General features: G+C 46.7%; 1 protein-coding gene across 15 annotated transcripts in view; it reads right to left on the bottom strand.

Moving 5' to 3' along the window:
• Window positions 1-551: 551 nt before the first annotated feature.
• DYSF (dysferlin) overlaps window positions 552-21,682 on the bottom strand; it is a 108,042-nt gene continuing 86,911 nt past the window's right edge. For 12 of the 15 annotated variants that reach the window (XM_074587142.1, XM_074587149.1, XM_074587145.1 and 9 more), the window contains 5 exons: window positions 12,771-12,870; window positions 10,913-11,091; window positions 10,087-10,196; window positions 9,587-9,734; window positions 552-3,652 (listed from right to left, as the gene is read on the bottom strand). In XM_074587142.1, the coding sequence (XP_074443243.1) occupies window positions 3,614-3,652; window positions 9,587-9,734; window positions 10,087-10,196; window positions 10,913-11,091; window positions 12,771-12,870 (576 nt within the window). In that variant the 3' untranslated portion in view covers window positions 552-3,613. The remainder of the gene's footprint in view (window positions 3,653-9,586; window positions 9,735-10,086; window positions 10,197-10,912; window positions 11,092-12,770; window positions 12,871-21,682) is intronic. The other 3 variants (XM_074587156.1, XM_074587154.1, XM_074587155.1) reach the window with 1 other exon arrangement.

Below are 21,682 nucleotides of genomic sequence, written 5' to 3'. Positions count from 1 at the left end.
GACTCATGAGGAAAATGCTGGAGGTTGGGGTCCCCAAAGCCACAGAGAGTACAAGCTTCCCATTGCTCCTTCACCCACCCCACTCACATGTGTATGTCTCCTCCTGGCTCATCAGGTGCTCCGGATCCCAGATCAGCCTTCTGAGCCAGTATACATGGTCTCACAGCTCATGGGACGAGGTGTGCGATTCCCCCTTAAGCCTGCGTGGTGTCACGGATCAGGGGACCGCTCGGGAGAGCGTGCGCATTGTCACAGCTGGGTCGCTCCACTATTCTGCAGCACAGCATCTCAGGTGGAAAATGCCACTGGCAGAGGTACAAGCGGCTGCGTTACCCAGGCGCATTGCAACCCCAGTCCCTCCTCTGTCCTCCCTTCTCCAAACTTTCTGTGAGACACTGCACCCTTTGCAACAGCAGCAGAGAGGTGAGAAAACAAGAGCACAGCACCTGCCGCTTCCCTGTCCTATTCCTTCCAGCTGTATTTTGGCATTCCCACACCAAAGAGGGAAGGCGCTGTAATTCTATCAACACAATAAAACACACCAGGAAGCAGAAGGTTTCAGAGCATTTCATTTGTAACCACAGTGCATTTTGCATTATTGTATATAAGGCATAGACAGGTGATATATATGTCTTCCAGCCATGTCAAACCCCTGAATAACGGGGAGCCACAGGGAATGCTTTATATAGATCCTACCTCCTGGCTGGCTTTAGTGGACAGACAGAGCCAAGCTACGGAGGGCCCGCAGTCAGGGGAAGAGATGGATGTGGCTGTTCAAGCAGCAATGCAAACGGGACTGAACTGGTGTTTTCAGATGCTCAGACCTGCTTTTACCCACCACAGTCCCACAGAGTCTCCTTGGCATGAAAATTGGCCCTGCAGCCTGGGCTGGGAGCACGGAGGATTGCATGCAGGGGTGTAACCCGTGCAGCTGGATGCCCTGGATCCTATTCTCCCATCACTGATGACCTGCTCTGGTTTGTTAAGGAAGAGCTGTTGGTACGTGCTGGGGAATAAAATGCGGTTTATTACTGGTGAAGGCTCTGGGGAGGTAACACACAAGTGTGTTTTGGTGAAGTTGCTTGTTTCTGCTGGGATAGACAGTGGTTGTTGTGATAGGATGGGTGATGAGCACCCAGATATAAGCAGCGCTTTGCACTCAAGCGTGGGTCACTCATCTCTCTGGGGATCTTGGCACCAAGATTTTGTTTCTGAAACAGGGAGGGGTCACAGAGCAATAATGCCAAGATGGGAAATTTCACAGGCTCTGCAAACCAAAGCAAGGAAGTGAAATAATGGGCCTGATTTCCTGCCACAGATAGGCGAGCAAGGCAAGCCAGCACTCAGCAAGGTATGCAGACACCCCCCAGCAGAGCTGGGTCATGGTGGAAGAGGTGCAAGGACCAACCACACCAACATTTGCATAAAATACAAAACCCAAAACTCATTAAGAAAGTTGGAAACACAAGCAACATTTGTCCTCCGCTCACCAGATCCTCAGGGAGAAAGCACTACGGAAAATTTGACCAAGACCTGGTAGTTTGATAGTGGCTAATAAATGGGGGTGTGGATGCAAATGAGGTTGAGAGGCTTCTAGGGAAAAACTGAACAAATGCAAAAATGAAGCATTTAACTGTGCTGGTAAAAGGAAACACCCACCCTGTTGCGTACAAGTCCAGAGCCGACTTCACCGCTCGAGCTTTTGGGAACGGCATGCTGGATTGGCCAAACCTCATCAGCAAGGACAGGTTTTTATAGCTGCATGTTCTCCGTGTCAAAGACACCGTCTTCACACATGTCAGTGAGCTGCCCTGTGCAATCTGGGTGCTGTTACAGTACTAAATAACAAGGGATTTAATGCTCAAGGCATTACATCCCAATCCAGCAAAGCAATTAGGCGTGTGCTTTTTTTTTCCCCTGCCTTCTGCTAAGCACAGGCTTAAGTGCCTTGCTGGAGCAGGGCAGGAGCTTACATTAGCACAGTTTGTCCTGAGAAACTCTGATCCCCCAGGATCACTTTTCACTGCTACTTGCTCTCACTTCTCATGCTGAGAAGCAACAGCTCCAGGGGACAAATGAAACTGAGGAAGACACGTCCCATCCCACTGAAGGGCAGCAGGGAAAGACCTATTTATCATCAGAGGGACCGTAGCAAAAGCCATGCGGTGCCGGAGCAGCAGGACAGCTGTCTCTCAAAGGGGCATTTGCTTCCATGCCCAATGGCCCTGTGCTGGGAGATAGTTCCTTGCAGGATGAGTGGACACAGGATGAAAATTTGAGACTAATGCTGTTTTGATTAGCATCACGACATCAGCCAGCACTACAAAACACTAGAAATCCCCTTAGTCCACACCGCTCCATCCGATTGCGGCAGCGGAGAGACAGACGGACAAGAGGAGGGAATAGAAAAGAGCAGAAATGTCCCAACACTGCCATCCCAGCCCTGTCGCAGCTGCCATTTGCTCGGTGGGAGGCCGAGCAAGACCTGCAGAATATGTCTCGTAATAATTTGTTTGCAAAGCAGGAAGCAAACAAGCCCACTTCCAAAGGTGCGGGTTATCCGCCCCATCCGCGCCCACCAGCAGTGAGTTTCACAGCTTACGTTGCCGTCTGGTCTGCACCGCTTTGCTTCAGCATGTCTGGGAGCACAAGAGAGGAAAAGACTAACACCTTCGCTGAGCCGTGGCTGCAGGGGTTGCATGCAGTAGGAGAGGAGAAAAGCCAAGCCCACGTGCTCTGCTTTGCTCCTGGGATTGCTCCTGGGGCAGGGCTCAGCCCGACTCCTCTTTCTCTGCCACAACAGCACGGGTTTTGAAGGGAGGCCTGTGGGACTGTAGAGGTGAAAGAGCAGCTCAGAGGGAAAACTAGCTCCAAAAAACACGAGCCAGACTGTGCAGTCCTTCATGAACACAAAATTCCGTGGGGTTTTTGATTTAGCAATTACCACCAGCTCCTGTCCGGTTTTTGCATCTCAGCCTCTTGCCTGGGCCCTGTAACTGGTTTTCGCTCGCTTTGGCAAGGCAGTGTATCAGCCCAGGGTTTCAGGCTGTGCAGCACATTTCGTCTTCAGTAGGCATATAGAAACCAGATAATACACATTGCACAGCAAAGGAAAACTGAGGCTCGTTCAGAGCACAAAGAAAAGTGTGCTCAGAACCTGAGAGATTTTGGCCCGCACGTGCTGCCTATGCCAGCAGCCCGTGACCCCTCTGCTGAGGTCTGCAACATCTTTGTATGCTCACAGACTATAAATGAAAAGGTCCTTTTCTCCCCCACCTTCTTTGGTTTTGCACGGGTATTCAAGCTTTACAAATCAGAGCAGCTTAATCAAAAAAAAAAAAAAAAAAGACAACAGACAAAGTAAAGTAAGAAATATTTCAGAATAGGTATTTTTTTTACTTGCTTCTTCAAGGTGTGTACTGTAGGTGGGATTCTGCATACTGCATCAGGGTAATTTGTATCTTCATTTGTTCATTTTGGTAGCAGCCTAGGGCCCGAGAGAGGCTGTTCCTTCTCCACCTCCATCTGCTGATGTGATCCAGTGCAGAGCCGCAACTTCTTTCCAAAACCCCCAGGCAGGCACCAGACCTTTCTGGCATCTTGCAGCACAGCTTCAGTTGAAAGGTTTCACCAGTTTCATAGCAGCATAGTTCTAGAGGGAAGGAAAAACAAGGGAAAGGCTGATTTGAAGCAGGTACAGCAGGACGGTATGCGGAGCTTAAAGCATTTTTGGGGGCACGGCGCAGAACTGCAGATGGGGCTGCATTCGGGGCAGGCGTGATGGCCAAGCTCCCAGCCCCGGCCTGCAGAGACAAGCAAGCAAAAAGTGCAACCCTACTAGCAAGGGTGGTAGAAAGCCCAAGACACATGAGAAAACGGGTCTTGTCTTCTTCCAGTAGAGGCTACTGGTCACAAGCACCAGGAGTCGCTCCTGGACTTCGATTGTTCCTTCTGCCAAGTTTTTAAGATAAATTTCCCCCTCTTCATACCCTTGCAAGAATTTTGGCATCTCCCCACCAGCACCATCCCAGTGCCCACATGCCTTTCTTGCGGGTGAGGAGACACGTCCAGCTCTTTGCTGAGTTGCTCCAGCTTCCTTCTCTCCTCTGGATCCTGGTGGCCCTTCCCCTCTGCTCTCTCTTTGTGCTGCTCCCCCACAAACCTGGAGGGCTGTATTCACTACCCATGCCTTGACCTCACATCCTTATGGCTCCTTCTCCCCACGGTCCCCCCAAAACTGGTGACCTCATCTGCTGTTGGGTTGGACTCTTTGGCAACGGGCCCTGGCGCCGGTCCCTGAGCATCTGCCAAGCTGTGCCTTGACGTTTTCTGGAGAGCGCTGCTTTCCACAGGCCAAAATCTGCACCCAGGATCATGCCAGCAATCAGTCGCTCTGAACAGCAAGAGGACGGTTCTCCAGCCCTGCCCCATCCTCATTTAGTTTCTTAGTACAAACCTAGCCTGCAGCTCCATGGGCTAGATCCAAAGAATCTGCCAAAGGCAATCAAGAAAGGCAAACCTATTGTTGATTTTTTTTCCCCTCTGCCTTGTCTGCATCCCTTAACGCCTCAGCCATCTGTTTCAGCATCGGCCTTTGGTGTGGTTTTCGTCCCTAAAAGCAGACACCCCAAGCAAGACCTTCCTGTGCCTGTTTTCTGGGATCTATACTGTCCCTGTTATTGCGTGGTGAAGTATGGGGCTGCCATGGAAAATGAGGTGTCACAGTATTTTAGCCTATTATACGTGCAATTCCTTCCTTGAAAGAAGATGACAGCGCTGTGAAAAAGAATAAGCTGTGTAAATGCTGCTTATCAAGACCACAACGAAAATACAGACAAAGATGCATGGTTAGGTTGTTTGGAAAGAGCTATATTTAAAGTAGCTCTGATTCAAACCCCTGCGACCACATACTAGCCAGTTTGGAAGTCCCTCCCAAGCATATTGAATTTAATTGGTACAGGATGTTCTATCACTTTGTCACTTTAAAAAAACAACTTTGGAAACAAAGCATAATGCTAGTTACCAGCAAGACCTTTGGAGGAACAGGGAAAAAAGAAAAGAAAAAAAAAAATAATAACACAACAGAAGTAAAGTCTGACCAAAGGCATCTTGATAAATTACAACGTGTAGCAAATTATAAGGCAGTTTGCCAACTGAGGATTTCTAATAATGCCATAAATCACGCAAACAAAGTTAGGGCAGTTTACCAGAAGTCATTAGAAAAGCCTCCAGTGACATATAACCTTCGAATTAATTATCCATCCATTTGTCTTTCAGAGTCTATCCTCCAAAATGCTCCTATTTTTTATGATTTGACTGGTTGCATTCTGGAGGGTAGCAAGCTTTCTGTCCAGCTATGAATTTGTATTAACGAAGTGTTGAAAGCCAAGCAGGATTATCAATCAGCGCAGAAAGCAAGCTGTAATTAGAATTAATGGCAATGGAAGCAACACTGGGCTTGCAGAACACAAACAGAGCTTTAAAAGGTAGTAAACATTTTCATGGTGCTGCAAAGCAGAGCTGGCTCCAGCTGGAAGTAGCGTTACATTTTTCTGTGGTGGTAGCCACTAAAATCTTTACAATAATCACTGCTTTGGAGAGATAACTTCACCGCAGTATTCCCTACAGGTTACGGATGCAGAAGGCCAGGCTGGACGTTTATAACCTTTTCTTCTGACCTTGTATCTAGCCCAAGACTTCCACTCAACCGTTTCCATAGCAGAAGGCAGAGCTCTTCTCAGTTATGGCGATGTCAGATGAAAAGTCCATCAAAGTCACTGGACCTTTCCAAAAAGCCCCACAGCGTGCCATAAATGAGCACTGCTGGACAGGAGCATGGGGTGGAACCAGAGCATATCTTGTAGAAAGACATTCAGTCTCAATACGTGGACGCCTCGAGCAATGATGAATTTACCACAGCCTTTGGCAAGTTTTTCCAACGGTTAATTACCCTTCGTCTCAAAAATTAGCATCCTATTTCCACTGGAATAGTTCCTCTAACTTCAACCTCCAGCTACTGGATCTCATTATACTTTAGTCTGCTGTTTAAGGACTCTTCTGATGTCAAGTTAAATCTAAGGACTGTCTGAGGAAATCATATAGGAAATATCCAGGGAATGCTGTTCCCGGAGGCCTAGCTTGTACAGACCATAATGACAACCACTCTGCAAAGAAAGCTAAGGCAAACCAGCGAGTAATCTGACACTAAGACTGGGTGGAAGAGCCCAAGTAAAAAAATGAAGAACCTCAGAATATCAGATTTTCAACATTTTTCCCCATTTTTGTAAAACTAGACAACTTTTTTTTATGGAAATTTGCAATACTATGCAGTTTTCCACCCAAAACCAAAAAGCTTTTCAGTTGGAAATGGCCTCTCACCCACTAAAATGAGTTGCTCTGTAAACAGTTGCGCTAATGATGACTGATTTTCTTATGGACTTGTGCCTAAATTTCCCGTATTGCAGTACTGCCAGCTCCCCACAGGTCCTGATGAACTCCTCCTCATCCCAAAGCACTTCCAGAGCCTTCCTCACTTCTGCAGGTCTCCCCCTGCTCCTTCCAGGGACCCCACATCCCACCGGGGCAGCCACGGCACATTCTCTGGCTGGAAAACAACTGCTGGTTGCACAAAGCTCTCCTGGGAAGGAGGCTTTGAAGAGGACCTGAGAGGAGGAATGGGAATTTATTCCAGCCCATGGTCAATCACACATAGTCTGTGTCCTGAGGATGAGGGAAGCACAAAGGCACCGCATCTTCAAAGGTTTCTGATCCCCTGAAGTAACTCTAAAGGCATATACATTTTGCACAATATTTGCCTATAATATTTTGCAGAATATTTTCTTTCTCACCTCAATGGGGAGAATACTTCCCTGGGGTGCAAAGCATCCCTTGATAGGTATTCTGAACAAGACCAAGACATCAGCTTCTTCATTTTTGCTGGAAAGCCTGAACCACTGTTACTTGGACACTACTGTTGGGAACCACAAGACAGCTCTTCACCGTTTCGCGTGGTAGCACATGGCTTTCAAATGGGATATTTGCTCTTATACTCCAGCTACTCTGACCACAAAGCTGGGACTGTGGTTGGAAGCTTTTCAGCACTGTATGGGCAATGGGAATAAATTTTTAAAAATACCATTTTTGTACCAAGAGCTGATGAAAATGCCTTGGGTTTGTTTTCAGGTGAGATTCCTGTCTGTCTGGGATGGGATGGAGGGTGACCTGTGCACAGTTAGCTTAGCTCCCAGGACCGTTAGTTTCCCAGGGAATATTTTGGATATATATTTCTCAGGTAAAACGTATCTGCCTTCGGTATCCTCAGGCAGAGTACAAACACGACAAGAGTTGGAGCCAGGGCTCAGACTTCTCTGGCAGCAGCTGGTGCACGGTACACAACACTCCCAGGTGGAGAGGCTGTATGAAGGCGAAGGCAGGGACATTCAGGCTGCAGGCAGGGACACTCAGGCTGCAGGCAGGGACATTCAGGCTGCAGGCAGGGACATTCAGGCTGCGGGTCCCAAGACTCCTGCTGAGCCAAGGACCAGCTGCTGAAAAGCAATGACTGGAAGGACCCTGGAGGTCCCAGCAGAGGTCCCAATGAGCAGAAAGCTCTGGATGTGATCTTCATGAAAGGACATAGCAAAAAGGGCAACGGAAGCAGGAAAATAGTAACTTCACCTCTGTATGCACCACTTAGCATCCCTGCATCCCTGTTCCTTATCCTCTTCCTGCTCAGACTGGTGGTCCATGTGCCCTAACGGGATTCCCTTCAGGTTTCCCTCCCATCTCCCACCACTTTTCCAAGGATAAGAGGGGCAGAACACACACAAAACTCTCTACCTGCAGCATAGGACCTCAAAACTGCACGTGTCGTGGCAAGATTACATATACGCCATTAAATGCAGCAAGGTCCTTATTTTAAATGGGACCTGATGGTGCTCCTGGCACGCAAATCAGAACAGAAGTGAGGAGGGATTGTTTTTCCATGCATTTAGTCAGGGATGTAATGGTGAGCCCTGCCAAAGGTCAGGATGCCAGGGGCATCCTTCATAGCAAACCATCACCGGCACCATTGCCAAATTTAGTGCCTGATGAAATGGGAAAGGAACTAAATCTCCAAGTAGATACAGAACCAGTGACCTCAAAAATCTAGGGGAAGCTGGCCAAATACATAAAAACAGAAAAATTCCATGAAACATGGCCTTACTTTTTCAAAATATGACTAAAAATTGACACAACCCAAATGAAATTAAATACAACAACATTTAGCTAGGGAACAGGGAAAAATCCCAAGTAATAATGGGTGTAAATCAATATTTATAGTTTGCAAATTTTTTCTTCTCTCAATGTTGTTTTTATATGATACCACTGGAACGAATGCAAAGCCACTTGCTGCTTCAGGGAAACACTGCGTTTTTCTTGGTCGAAAAGGCTTGGTTTCTGCTACTTGACACAAAGGGGAGTCTCCACGAATGGCTCCGAGTACAGGGCAGGGAGGAGGCAATGCAGCAGAAATCTGCACTTGTACAATTATTTCCTTCTTCATACTACTTAGCACCTCAGGAATTGTTTCTCCAGCAGGAGAAGTATCCCAGTCCTTCCCATGGATATGAGGATAGAGAGAAGGGGAGAGCCATGATCTAATCCCATCCCCTTTTTTCTAGATGGGAACAACCAAGCATGCACGACTTCAAATCATCTGAAAGTGATTATGATGGCAAGGAGAAATTCCACACCTCGCTTTTCGGTTGCACACTGCAAGCACACAAAGCCATCTGCAAAAGGCAGCCACGTTCTCTCACATGAAGTTATAAATTACCCCAATGAGTTCTTTTCTTAAAAAAAGAAAAAAATCATATACAAGAAACAGAATTTGTTAAGTGCTGGAAAGAGAGAGGCGGGTGATTTTTCTTATCAGTCTGAGAGGAGGGGAAATGGCATCCAAGAGCCGGCATGAATTATTCCAGTGCTGTAGAAACAGAGGAGGATACAAAAACCCATCCCAAGCCAAACTGGAAGGCCAGGGCTCCATTATTTATTTATTTTGTTTTGCCAGTGGAACTGACAGTAAGGTAAAATAAAGCCACTTTCTTGATTTATGAGGTGAAAACCCTCCCCCTCGTTTCAGACATTACATTGGTATAACGTGCTCCAAGCCTTGATAACGAGAGACAGGGCTGCCCAAACGCCTATAAACTCCCCTGCATCTTTAAACAATTACAGACCAATGTGTTTTTTTGCCACTGCTCAGCCCTGTAAAATGGCTGCATTGCTAATTAGGCTGCGTGTTTGTCGGAGATTTTCCCGCCAGCCCTGCAACACCTCAAACCTCTTTGAAAACAATCAATTAGACATGAATTAAAACGCAAAGAGGTAAGCACCTTGCAGTGAGTCTGTAGCAGAGACCAGAAACACAGACTCTCTTTTTGACCCATCATGGTCCACCAGGTTGTTCCCCAGGGACCAGCATGGGACTTTGCAGCACTGGGACCTTCTCTGTCAGCACAGAGTTTGGTCAGCCACAGAGACCTGGGGGAACACCTAAGAACTTGGTCAGCCCCCCTGTCCTCTCCTGCACCCATCGTACCGGGAAGGCATAGATGAAGATCCCCAGGAAGAGCAGCAAAACGAAGAGCACGATGGCCAGGATAACCACCCACTTGTACCGCCGCCACAGGATGTACTTTAGGGTCTTGTACGGGGAGGTAAACCACAGGAAGGAGGTCTCTGGCCGCCTGGAGACAAAAAAAGTCGAGGTCACTTCTGTGTTTCACAGTAGCTTCACCCTCCTGCATCCCCAGCACAATAGGCAAGCCCTGCTGTAACAATCTGGCTGCTCATCCCGCAAACCCACATCCCTCTGGGTAGACTATGTCAAATTCCCTCCTTGGCAGTCCAGACCAGCGTCCCAGCCATCCTGGATTGTCTCAGCTCATACAGTCTGAGCACCAGCAGTTCAGAAACAGAGCCTATGTGGGAGCAAGCCCATTGTAGACAGCAGACTTCAAACAGGGAACACAGATTTTCAGTTTGCTCTTTGAGAACTCTGTGCCCCAATGGTTACTTTTCCATTCAAAATGCTCTTACTTGGGGTCCTCCAGCTTGGGGTTCATATTTGGCTCATCCCGACCCATGCCAGCTGGCCGCTCTTCATGCTCTTGTTCTGCCACAATTTCCAAAGTCATTTCCAATTTCCCCTGTGTGGGTTAAACGAAAACAAACTTATAAACAAAACAACAAAAAAAAAACCAAAAAAAAAGGGGAGGAAAGGTGAGAAATGAATGTATGATGTAAAATACTGATTGGGGAAAGGAAAAGTACTTTGAGCATAAGCCAACCACTACAAACAAGGACCATGAGGAGCCTGGTAACAGTGGATTTCATACAGATCCCTCACCTGCACACTACAATGTTCTCAGCAGATACCCCAGGACACCTCAAATGTCATTGACACCCAAGTTTAGGCAACTGACTTGAGGGTCTTTTGTTGAATGACTTAATTCATTGCCTGGACTCCCTTACCCGTATTGAACAGTTGTCAAAGACTTTAATAGGAGCACAGACACTTACATTTAAACATATCAGTCTGACGGCTGAAATCTTTCCCTGGTACTTATCACAATACAGTATCATTAAGAATAGATGTGATACAGAGTCAAATTAGGTGGCACGTTCCAAAAAACCACAGCAAAAATCCCACAGAACAAATCATTTCTTCTGAAGCATTAGCACAATGCTGGACAAATCCTGGAAGACGTCTCGCTGAGAAAAGTTGGTCCAGTTTGTGAAATTTGCAGCCCAAGACTGCGTTCCTTGCCCTGACCATGGCATCCTGCATGCACTTGGCCCAGCCATGTCCCTCCTCAATGCTTTCAGTGAGTCCCAAAGAGAACACGTGAAGAGGCCACCTTACCGCCAGGATCTTCTTTTGATCCTTCTCAGCAACACAAGGCCACCATCCCTTGACAGTTTTCTGCTCAAAGAGTGACACAAAGCGACTTGAAGACAAGGTCTCATCTACTAGCTCTAAGGAGCACTTCTCAGCAGTCTTGGCAGGTTTGGGCATCCTGTTGAGATCCATCTGAATGGAGCCTGCAAGGAGGAATGTTACTGGGAAGACATCTCAGTGTAACGGGTCTTTAAAACATGGACTTTTTCCCTGAAGAAATACTCAGTGTGGCACACTCCTGACCTCAGGGAGCTCGGGCAGACACCCACACAGCAAGGCGGAGAGAAAGTTCAAGCGTAGCCCTATTTTCCAAGCACAGTGCTAGTTTTATCCAGTGGCTCTGCCTAGGAATTGAGCACTTGGCATCAGCATTATCCTTAAGAAGACCTGAGGCATGAAGTCCTTCTAGAAGAGGATGCAAAATATCCACTGACTTACTCAGCTATAACATTGGATGATTTGCACTGAAGTCAACCAGGCAGGCTGAGATTTTTAATGAAGATTAAGAGATTTAGGTGTAACTCTAATTGTACACACCCACAGCCCAGTCAATATAAGAGCATTGGGCAGGAGGCTTGCAGATCTCCAAATAATAGGCATTTTATTGCCCCACCCAGGTGAGTAATTGCAGCAGACTAAATATGAAGGACATCCCATAAAAATGATAGCTTCCTTCTCAGACAGAGTGATCCAGTAATTAGCACACTTATCTAGCCTTTAGGAAATCTGAGCTCGGCTCTCCAAGTGTTAGCTGAAAGAGCCTGTATTTAATTTACATTGCTACACTAATTTACCTTACGGTTGTGAACAGCCAAGAACATACCCAGGGTCTGGTCCGGTGGCTCAGCTGAGGGACAGGAGCTTTTTACACTGCTATGGACGACTCACATTCAATATTGTGCTTGTATTTGTAGCTTTTCTGTGCCACAGATTCTTGCAACCAGTGACAATAACAGCACAGATCAGATTTGTTGTGAAACGCTTCTGAGGTCCATTGATGAAAAGTGCTTTACGAAAGCCAAAGACCACCTTTATTTGTTGGAATTTGAAAACAATTAATGTTGGCAGCCAAGAGCTCGTGAAGTGCAGAGCCAGAACGGGAAAACACACCTTGGAGAGGTTATTTTGGCACTCAGCCTATGTAATTAATCAAAGACAGAATTTAAAAGGATCTTGATCACATACTTCCTTAGTGAAGCTTTTGATGTTTGAATTTTTTTTAGTGACAAAAAGAAAGGAAGAACAAGATCCAAACAAAAAAAACCACAATGCTGGAGCCTCCAGCTTCTACACAGATAATCTGCTGCATGGCTCTGCTATCCTTCCTATTAGATGTTTTTGTTTATTTTTTCCTTGGCCTAAACCCAGATTTCTGAGGATGATTAATGAGGCTAGCATTGGAAAAGGCAAGTGTTGGATTGAGCTGTGTTCGTGTCGAAACATCCCAGGTAAGGCAAGGCAAGTCAGTGATCCTGCCTGGTGGCCTCTGCTCAAATACACGGTTAGCCCTAACGAGCACATTTCAGCACAGACTCAGCTGAGTCATGGAGAATTGGGGCCTTCCTGGAAGGTGGTGACCTGTTGGATCTGACGATGCTCTCGATATTATGTCAGGCCAGGAACAGGCTGCTGTGAGCTGAGACTGGAAATCTGCCTGATACAAACCACTTATCATCAGTCCTGAACTTATGCTGACACTGAATCCTGTTCAGTGGCTTAAACTGGTCTTTTTGCACTTTCTTCATATCCTGAAGTGATTCAATAATTTTTTCCTTCCTGTCTGCATCAGCAGGAATGGAGACAAAAAACTCTCCTGACTTACCCAAATAGTCATCAAAAGAGAACTTGTCATTGTCCCAGATCTGGAAGATAAGCTGTGGTGGAATCTTATTTTCTGTCTTGTCCAAGCTCCAGAAGTGCTCCTAAAATCACACCGGAAAAGAAACAAAGGGAAAATAAAAGGCTTGTTAGTAGAAGTGGGCAGAGCCTGGCTACTCTCATCTCACAGCAGTTGGAAGTCCTGTGACATAATGTTCTTGGTGTGTCCTGCTCCAGTTCTGCAAGGCCAGAGCCACAGCAGGACAGTGCTAGCTCTGGCCAGATCTTGAACAAGGATGCTCAGTGGAAAACCCAAGATGCTTCTGAAAGTTGTGTTGGTATCAATTTGTGCCTTAATTTAATGACAATATTTTAGCAAACAGGCACCATGAGCTCGCAAATATGATCTTTTGGAGTGACAGCATCATATTTACATGATTTAGATGAGGGTAACTCTCCAAGGTGAAGAGAAGAATGAGTGTTGAGTGCCAGTGATGCCAAACTTCACCTTCCTCATAATTAATGGAAAAACATAGGAATAAATCTGGATCCACCACTGCTCTGATCTGCTGTCTGGTCTGTTGTAAGTAGTTTGTGTGCAGCTGGTCAGGTCAACTTGCAACCTGCAAACACCTCTACCACCTGGAGGTAGCCTGTGGCTCCCAAGTTTACCTACTAAACATGGATATCGAACGAAAGAGACTGGTGCTTTCATAGCAGATCACTGTGTGGGGAGTTCTTCAGTTCTCAAATGACTTTGTTCGTCTTTTCTGCACATCTTCCAGGTTTTCATTCTCAGGACAGGTGAATGCTAGAGTTGGACATGGTATCCCAGTAAATCTGCTGGTAATATTACACTGGGCTGCTGCCAAGCTAAATAGTGTGCTTGCCATATCTATTACTACATCCAAGTTCAAGACCGGAGAGATTCGGAGCCCTGAGGACCAGAGCCTGCCTTCCGGTACAACCAGTTGAGCAGTGGCACTGTAACACTTGATTTCAGTCCTTATAATGTGAGATCTGTCACTGTCTACGTGCCCTTCTCATTTCTATTAGATGGGCAATATTTTGTCTGTTTCCTGTCACTTGAGCTGCTGTGACAACCTTTTGAAAGGTTTTGCAGCAGTCCCAGAAGCCTATTTGCAAAGCACCTGGAATGAAAATTACACCGTGTGCAGTGCAGGCGATATCATCCATCAGTTCTGCAATCCATCAGTAATAAGGAATAGCCACTGCTCGGGAGACAGCATCCGTATGCAAGCTCAGCAATAGGATAAGGCAGCAATTTCTTCTTTCTGGAGAGGAGGCGATTTACAAAACACTCACCCATGAGAAGTCTGCAACTGCAGTGGTCTGGTTATTACAGGTCAACAGAAAAGCAGATGGTCTGTCTTGTGGATCGTCAGACAAACACTCCCCAAAAAGCCAGTGGAGGGGAAAATTTAAAGTAGACTTCTCTAAGGAGGAGAGTTTGAATTGCATTACTGTGACAACGAGCTTGCGGTCACATCATTATAATATATGGTGGATATGTGCCCAATGCCACAGAATTTGCTATTTATGTGGTCGCAACCAGTAACATTTCCCAACAGGGATCTAATACCACTTTTGGGATGCCACAAGATGCCTGAAAGTTAGGACTGAGAAGTGTTAGGACAGAAGGAGAGAGACAGAGACGCACAAAAAGCCGAGGTCTTGTTATTTCTGGCTCCAACCAACACTTGCAAAGAGGAGGCAGAGTCACGACCGGTGTCTACTGACACAGGCTCAGAGGTGTGCCCTGTGGGCAATGCCTCCTGCTGCACTCTTGCAACATGGCAATATCATAAACGAACAGATTTAATTAAAACCAGGAAACTTCAGCATTATTCATGACACATACGTAGCACCATAAATTCACTGCAGTGGCTACAAGACTCTGATTCATTATATCGTGCAATATTAAAAAAAAAAAGGGGGGGGGGGAAGAATGTGTCACACTCCATAAGAACATAAATATTCAAGCAGGGAGACTGTGGGCACTTAAATCCCATTGAAACTGGTTTCACTTTAAGAGATCACCCTGGACGGTTATATTTCAATTTAGCTCCATTCCCCGCTTTGCTTTGGAAATATACGCCAGATTTTTGCAATGGAGCATTTTATTTATGCATTTTAAATATTTTATAATCTAGAAAAACAAAATAAAGTCAATGGAAACTTCCATCTCTCCCCCTCTGTTCATTGCAATGTATTGAAATGTATGTTTATCCAAGGGGGAGGGGGCACGTTTTCCCAGCTAATAAGTAATTTTAAATTAAAACTAAAAAGGGAACGAGCTTATGGTTTCTTCCCTTTCCCATATATTGGTATGGTCATGAGCTGCAGAAGGGTTGTTAGTCATCCAGAAGAGCAAGCGCCCAGGAACCATGTACCCATGCCTAAAGAAGAAGGTGGCCAGATGACCTCACCATGGGTTGGAAAGGTCCATCTGGGGCCTGTGAGATGGAAGCAGACCCATTTCCCATGGTGTGCACCACAGCAAGACACCATGGGCTCCTTCCAATTGCCCCTTGCTGGGGCAATTCAGGCAGACCCATCTATGCTCAGCTTGGGAGAGGATAAAACATGTCCTACAGGTGCCTTTTCTTCTCTGGTGATAACTACTGTCCCTGGCTCAGAGGCTGATTTCACCACATCTCCATTCATCAAACATGTCCAGGCTCCAAGACCGTTGCTGCGCTGCTGCCTGGGTTGAAGCACCTCTGCAAGCACACGTTGGACATTCTCTTTGCACCACCCCATCCACTGGGAGTCAAATGTGAGTTAAACCTAAAACCTCTGAACAGGAGGTGCGGTGATGGCAGCTGTCGTCTCTGGCAAAGGTACTGCCTGCTGGAAGACCCAATCCCATGAGTGCCTTGACAGGGAAAGAGGAGGAACCAGGAAAAGGAGCAGGCTGTTGCAAGATCCAAATTACTGCCCCAGTCTCTGAGCTGTTGCAGCAATCCTTCTCCTCTTCATGGGCTCCTTCCCCATCTGCAGTGCTGGCTGAGCTCTTCCAGGACAGGAGGAGAGCACCTTGGACCCCGGTCAGAGGCAGAGGGTGCTGTGGTGCCTTATGGTCATCTCCCATGCAATAAAACACAACTGGATAGGCATTCCCCAGGACTGACCATGCAATTGCTGGCAAATGTACAGGATTTTGGGTGCTTCTCTCCTTATCACTGCAATGCCCATGGATTTGCCCACACTCAAAGCAAACAAAACCCATACCCTGGCCAACTGGATGCTCGCTGCATCCCTCTGCCTCCCCAGTACCACATCTATCCCGAGAGCAATGCCGAGGCTGGCCAGGGACTCCCTACCCAATGAAGGATGACTCAGGCAGGATTCGACCCTTTCCGGGTGGCAATGCGGAGCTCGTACAACACTAGCACGATCTGTACAGCTTTGGCCTTTCTTGTGGAAAAACACTGTAAATGTGGTTTGGCTGGTGGCGAAGCTTTCCTCCTCTGAGCCCCGTGAAGCTGGGGACACGGCAGAGCAGAGCTGGAAGGGCAGGCTGGGGAAGGAGGAATTTGATGCTGAGCTAAGTTTACGGGTCCATTTCAAGGCAGTGTGAAATTTGCCTCCATGATTAAATCTAGCTACGAGAGTTCACTATAAAAACAACCCACGGCAAGAAATTTATTTCCTAGCCTTTTGCAAGGAAGGGGGCTTGAATTATTGTTTGGGGGTTTGTTTTGCATTGTAGGGGGAGAGGGGAGGCTGGTGAATATTTTACGGTCGTGAATAATGCAGCAGGGGAGGCAGGAAAAAAATAAGCTCATATCACTAGGAAAGTGTTGACAGGGCTGCATTTCTTCTGGGTTGCTTATGTGCTACGGAATACAAAGTAAGGAGCAACCTCAATATTTCAGGGAGGCAGGGAGGCCCCAGCATGTTCGCGCACAAGCAAGCCTGGCTCATCTCAGCATGTTCTTGTGGGAGAGCATCGGGTCCCTCATCCCACAGCAACTGGGGAGCCCCGGTCACGCAGGAGACCCCCCTCGGAGTTCAGCCAAGACAAGCCTCTTCAGCTGCAGGAGCCAGGACAAGCTGTCCTACAGAGCCATCCTTCAAGATGTTGAGAAACTGCTTCTCTGAACCTCGTCCCATTGGGACATTTCACCTATTCGTAATAAGCAGCCAGCTGAGAGTGCTCATTATTGCACTTTTACTGGACTAACTCACCTCTTTGATCTCCCTGCTGTTGCCGACTCTGACAATTCCATCACAGGCCTCATGGCTCTTGGTTTTCTGCCTCCTTCCCTGATCAGGATGGCAGCTGAGCAAAATCTCAAGCGTACAGCATCAGCTGCACATTTGGGCACAGCCTTGCCAATACCTGGAGGAAGACTCCAGGCGTCACCACACCATAAATGTGAAATTGTCATAATATTTGCCTTGGGGCACGTACTCTTATTTTGGTCCCTGGAATCACTGCAATGCTATTTTCTCAGCTTCCCACGCTTTCCCTCTGGCAGAGTTTAGCAGGCTTTTCCAGGGACATGGGGCCATCCCGCTGCCATTTAGGGACCTCCAAGCCCTGGGGTCCCAGTCCTGGCCAGTTTGTGAATGGCACTGTTGGACCTTTAGTTCTTGGCACAGCCATGCTTTGGCTCATCCCTCTCCATACACCCACTGGAAAGCAAAATTCACAACAGTGACTCCTGTCTGAATATCACAGAGGCTGCCAGTGCATCCCAGGTCACGACTGCTGCCCCTGTCCTAATACAGAAGACTGTTGTGTCGTTGTATCTGCTTGTTGCAGTCCCATTAAAATACATAATATGTGACTTCCTTGTCTAACTCTTGCCTTCCTCTGAAAAAAAAAAAAAAGGAATTGGCCCCCATTCAAAATGTTGCATTTTGGCTAAACGTGGAAAGAAAATGAACATTTTGTGTTTTGCTTTGCTTTCTGATGTCACCAAGAGACACAGGGAAGGACACGATAAAGGAACGGAAACAGGAGAGGACAGAGTCCAAATTTAAAAGGCAATAGCCTTTTTTTTAGCTTTCTGATGCCAAAGAGGAATGAAAATTTCAATATAATAAAATATTCATTGTTTTTAACTAAAATCAGTGTTTGATACTCAAAATTTCGAACTAAAACCAACCGGAGCACAGAGATTTCTTCGGAGACCCTGGAAATTCAGTGACGACTGTAACAGAACAAGGGACCCAGCTGCAGAAGCCTCACACGTCTGACTATTTTTTTAATAAAAATTAAACAACGGAGAGGCCACACACTCAACTCCAGGATAAACTCTTGCCTTTTCTGACTAAAACACCGAGTCCAGGCTGCCCACAAGCTCTCAGCTGAGTTAGAGCATCGCCCTATGAGCCACCACTGCACGGTGTGAGCCTCCCCCGTGCAAAATCAATTGCAACGGGGACGTCCCTGCGCGCCCTGTGGCTGGCACCAGCTCCTTGTTCCCAGCTGGTGCAAATCTGCTGGGCTCAGAGGAATGCACCGGCTGATCTGCCCCAGGTGAGGGTCTGGCCCGTTGCAGGTCGGAGCTGTCAGTACCAGGGAGATGTCAGGATACTATAATGCATTTGCAGACAAAGTAACCAGAATCGATGAAACCAGATGGAGCTGGGAAAGCCTCAGCGCCAGGGAGGGTGGAATTTATTCTCGGCTCCACCCAGCAATAGAACAAAACAAGCTGTGAGTTACAGCCCCTTGTTCCCTGCTTTTCCATCAAATGCCTTTTTACTTTTCTCTCTAGGTGGGTTTAAAACTCCAAACCTCCCTCTTTCCCGTGTCACTCTTGAAGACCTATCTCTAGTACAATTTCCGGGATGCCACCAGCTTATCAGTTATAGAAAAAAACCCTTCCAAATGTCAGGTTTGTTGTTACGTTATCCCAGCAAACTCGGAGACTTCAGCTGCGCCTTGAAGAAACAGGGTCTCAATTATTCAGAGAGAGATGTGCAAGCATCATTGATATCTCACAGCCACAGGGCTATTCCTGGGATTATCCTACAGGACCACCTACTTCTAGTCGTGTGAGCAGCATGCACCACCACTGCCAGACATCCAAAGACCTCCAACTCAAAGCGAGCATGGTTTTGGGCCCAGGTAGGTTGCAGTTAATCTACCTAAAACTTGGATGGGCCCCTTTAGTTGGGAGCACAAAATGGAAGAAATTAAATTAATGTAAGAGCTCCTTGAAAAACGGCCTCGCCACAACTGCCCCAACCTTCCCACTGAATAAACCAGACAGTTGCTTGCGGTTTCTTCTACAGTAGTGGGATGGGTCCTCTTCCAATGGCTCTCTTTGCCTTTGCAAAACAGAATATTTTGTGTTCTGGCATCAATACTTCATTTTCTTCTTGACACCTGACACCAAAGTCTAGTAGCAGAACAACTATGAAGACAACGGATATGTTCCTTGGTTTGATTTCTGCCAATGGCATGGCATGACATAGATTTGAAATTGCCAACAATGCTCCCATACTCATTATGTTCTTCTCCTGGAATTTCTTCTATGCAACACTTTTCGGATGGTATATGAACAACCCAGCCAGGCCTTGGAAGCTCCAGCCTAGTGGTTTATTTCCAGGCCCACTCAAGTACCAATAGTTTTTAACTTGTATATTAAGATGCTCTTGAAATTCTACCCTGAATGTTCATTTATACAGATGACATTTGCTCAGACATTCAGTGTCAAGCTTTTTCTGCCCTAAAGGACATCTAGAATTCAGATTTGGCAGCTATATTCAGCTACTGCTGTAATTGGCACTTGAAACTGAACATTTCAGAATCAATTTCATGCTTTTTCCACCTCCATAGCGCCTGCAAGACGTGGGAGCTGAGCGCCTCTCTGAGCGGGTGCCCAGTGAAACATGATCTGCATCCAGCCTACCTCGGCATTGCTCTTGATAGACTCTGGTTGTACCATGACCATCTGATAACATTGTCTGCAAGAGTGAAGACCTGCCAGGCTTAGACCTGGGGATCTAAAGTTTAAACCCTGCAGACATCTGCACTTCCCTTTGCTGGTTGGCAGCAGAGCATTGTACTCCTCTGGGACCTGAACCTGCCTGATCCTCCCCTACTTAAGTCAATATGCAATTTCACGCAAATGTGTCAGGGGTGCTGAATCTACCTTTCTAAGATGCCACAAAAAGAAGCAAGAACAGAAGAATGAAATTTTGAATAAATACTGAGAGAGGATGTTAAAAGAAACATGCATTTACATATTTTCAGAAGAGATGTCACAAAGATGGACCTGCTCTTTCAAGGGGATTTTTTTGAAATTCAGAATGGGGTAAATTCTTTCTCAGAAGGAGAAACAAAATCTTTATAAGATTGCTGCAGCAAGAGAATATATGCATGGAAAAACATTCTGAAATGGTTAAAATGTTTAAAAAAGCAGGAATAAGAACCTAGACTTCCAATCTATAAGTTGAATTGATGCTCACAGGATTTACAGGCTCCTGCTTTCCCTTGAGGTGCCCTGTGGGAAAACTGAAGCCTTGAAACCCCAAGCAATCTCAGCGCTTTGAAGTTTTGGAGATGAAGTTCCCAAAACTTCCAGTGCTGTGGCAAGAATTAAACAATCCTGACTATCATTGACCATCCCAAGGCTTCAGAGTCCAGTTTGACCACGTGGTACCTGGGTTTTCCCCAGATTTGCAGGCTCCCAGCTCCCCCCAGACACACACAACAGAACTAAATTTTGCAGAGACCCCGTTGCCCAGGGGCATCCTGGCTCTGGTTGGGAGCTATTTGCAATCTGGGTTGGGGGTGACCCATTCTTGCGGTCCATCCTGCAACGCCAAAGGGACCTCCAGCCTGCGAGGAGGCGAGTGGAGCAAACAAAGGAGAGCAAATTCAAAGCTGCTTCCCTCCCAGCAGTGCTCTCTCTGAGGGCCAACACCAGCAGGGCTGGGTGCAGGTGGCTTTTAGCAGCTCAGAATTTGCCATCTGACCATTTTGATTTAAATTCCACTTTCCATTGCCTGCGTTTAAAGTTCGGTGCATGGGCTTTTACAGCAGCAGTAATGAACCTGGAGTTCAAACAGCACATGGCGAGATCAAAAATTGCCAGAGCGGAATGTGTCCCACAAATGCAAAGCATGGCTTTTCATTCATTATTTTTTCCTTTACAGACAAGTTTTACAAGCTGTTTATTTTCTGATACAGTGTTGGCAGACATGTGGTCGGAGGAGAATCAATATCAGCACAGTGGGATGTATTTTCTTAAACGGTTTATAGGGGGGTCTTTGCTTTTTCAAAGGGGGATAATTGAATGTAGTACACACTGTACTTTTGATTTGTTTAACATGAAGCGTGAAATGGGTACAGCTATGATTCTGTCAATCAGTTTAACTATCCAGCGATTCATTTTGAAGCAAGGCCTCCTTGCAGGGATCATCTGGCTCAAGGGATGGGGAATTCACTCAGCATCTTCCCCGCAAAAGTGCCAATTCCAACCCAGGCTGTGCTGGGACCTTGCTGGCCCCACAAAACAAACTGGGATCAGGGTCCCAAGTGAGCTTTGTGGGTGCAGATAGTCCCACTGCAATGAGGTGCCTTTGGACATCCCGTATTCAATGAGCACTGCGGTCAAGTTCGCAGCAGCAAGGCAGGGAACAGGGGTAAAGACTCAGGATTGGGCGGCTGAAGGGGTTTGAGCTTTCAGGGAGGTGTCACAAAACAGGACCAAGTCTCGAAAGCAGGGGTTATCCCTGCTCTCCACACAGCCACACAGATCCAACAATACTCCTCTTAATCTCCAGGCGATGAGCAGGAAATTTAAGTGACTAGATCTCCCTTCCTTAAAGTGTTCTTTGAGAGCTAGTCCAATTTTCAACAGGATTTTTCCATGTATGCACCCCAATTCCATCCCTGCCTCCTTCCTTCCATGCAACTCCCAGTCC

Source organism: Larus michahellis, chromosome 5 (genome assembly GCF_964199755.1).
Source record: "Larus michahellis chromosome 5, bLarMic1.1, whole genome shotgun sequence".
NCBI lineage: Eukaryota > Metazoa > Chordata > Aves > Charadriiformes > Laridae > Larus > Larus michahellis.
This window is presented reverse-complemented; position numbering and strand designations above follow the sequence as displayed.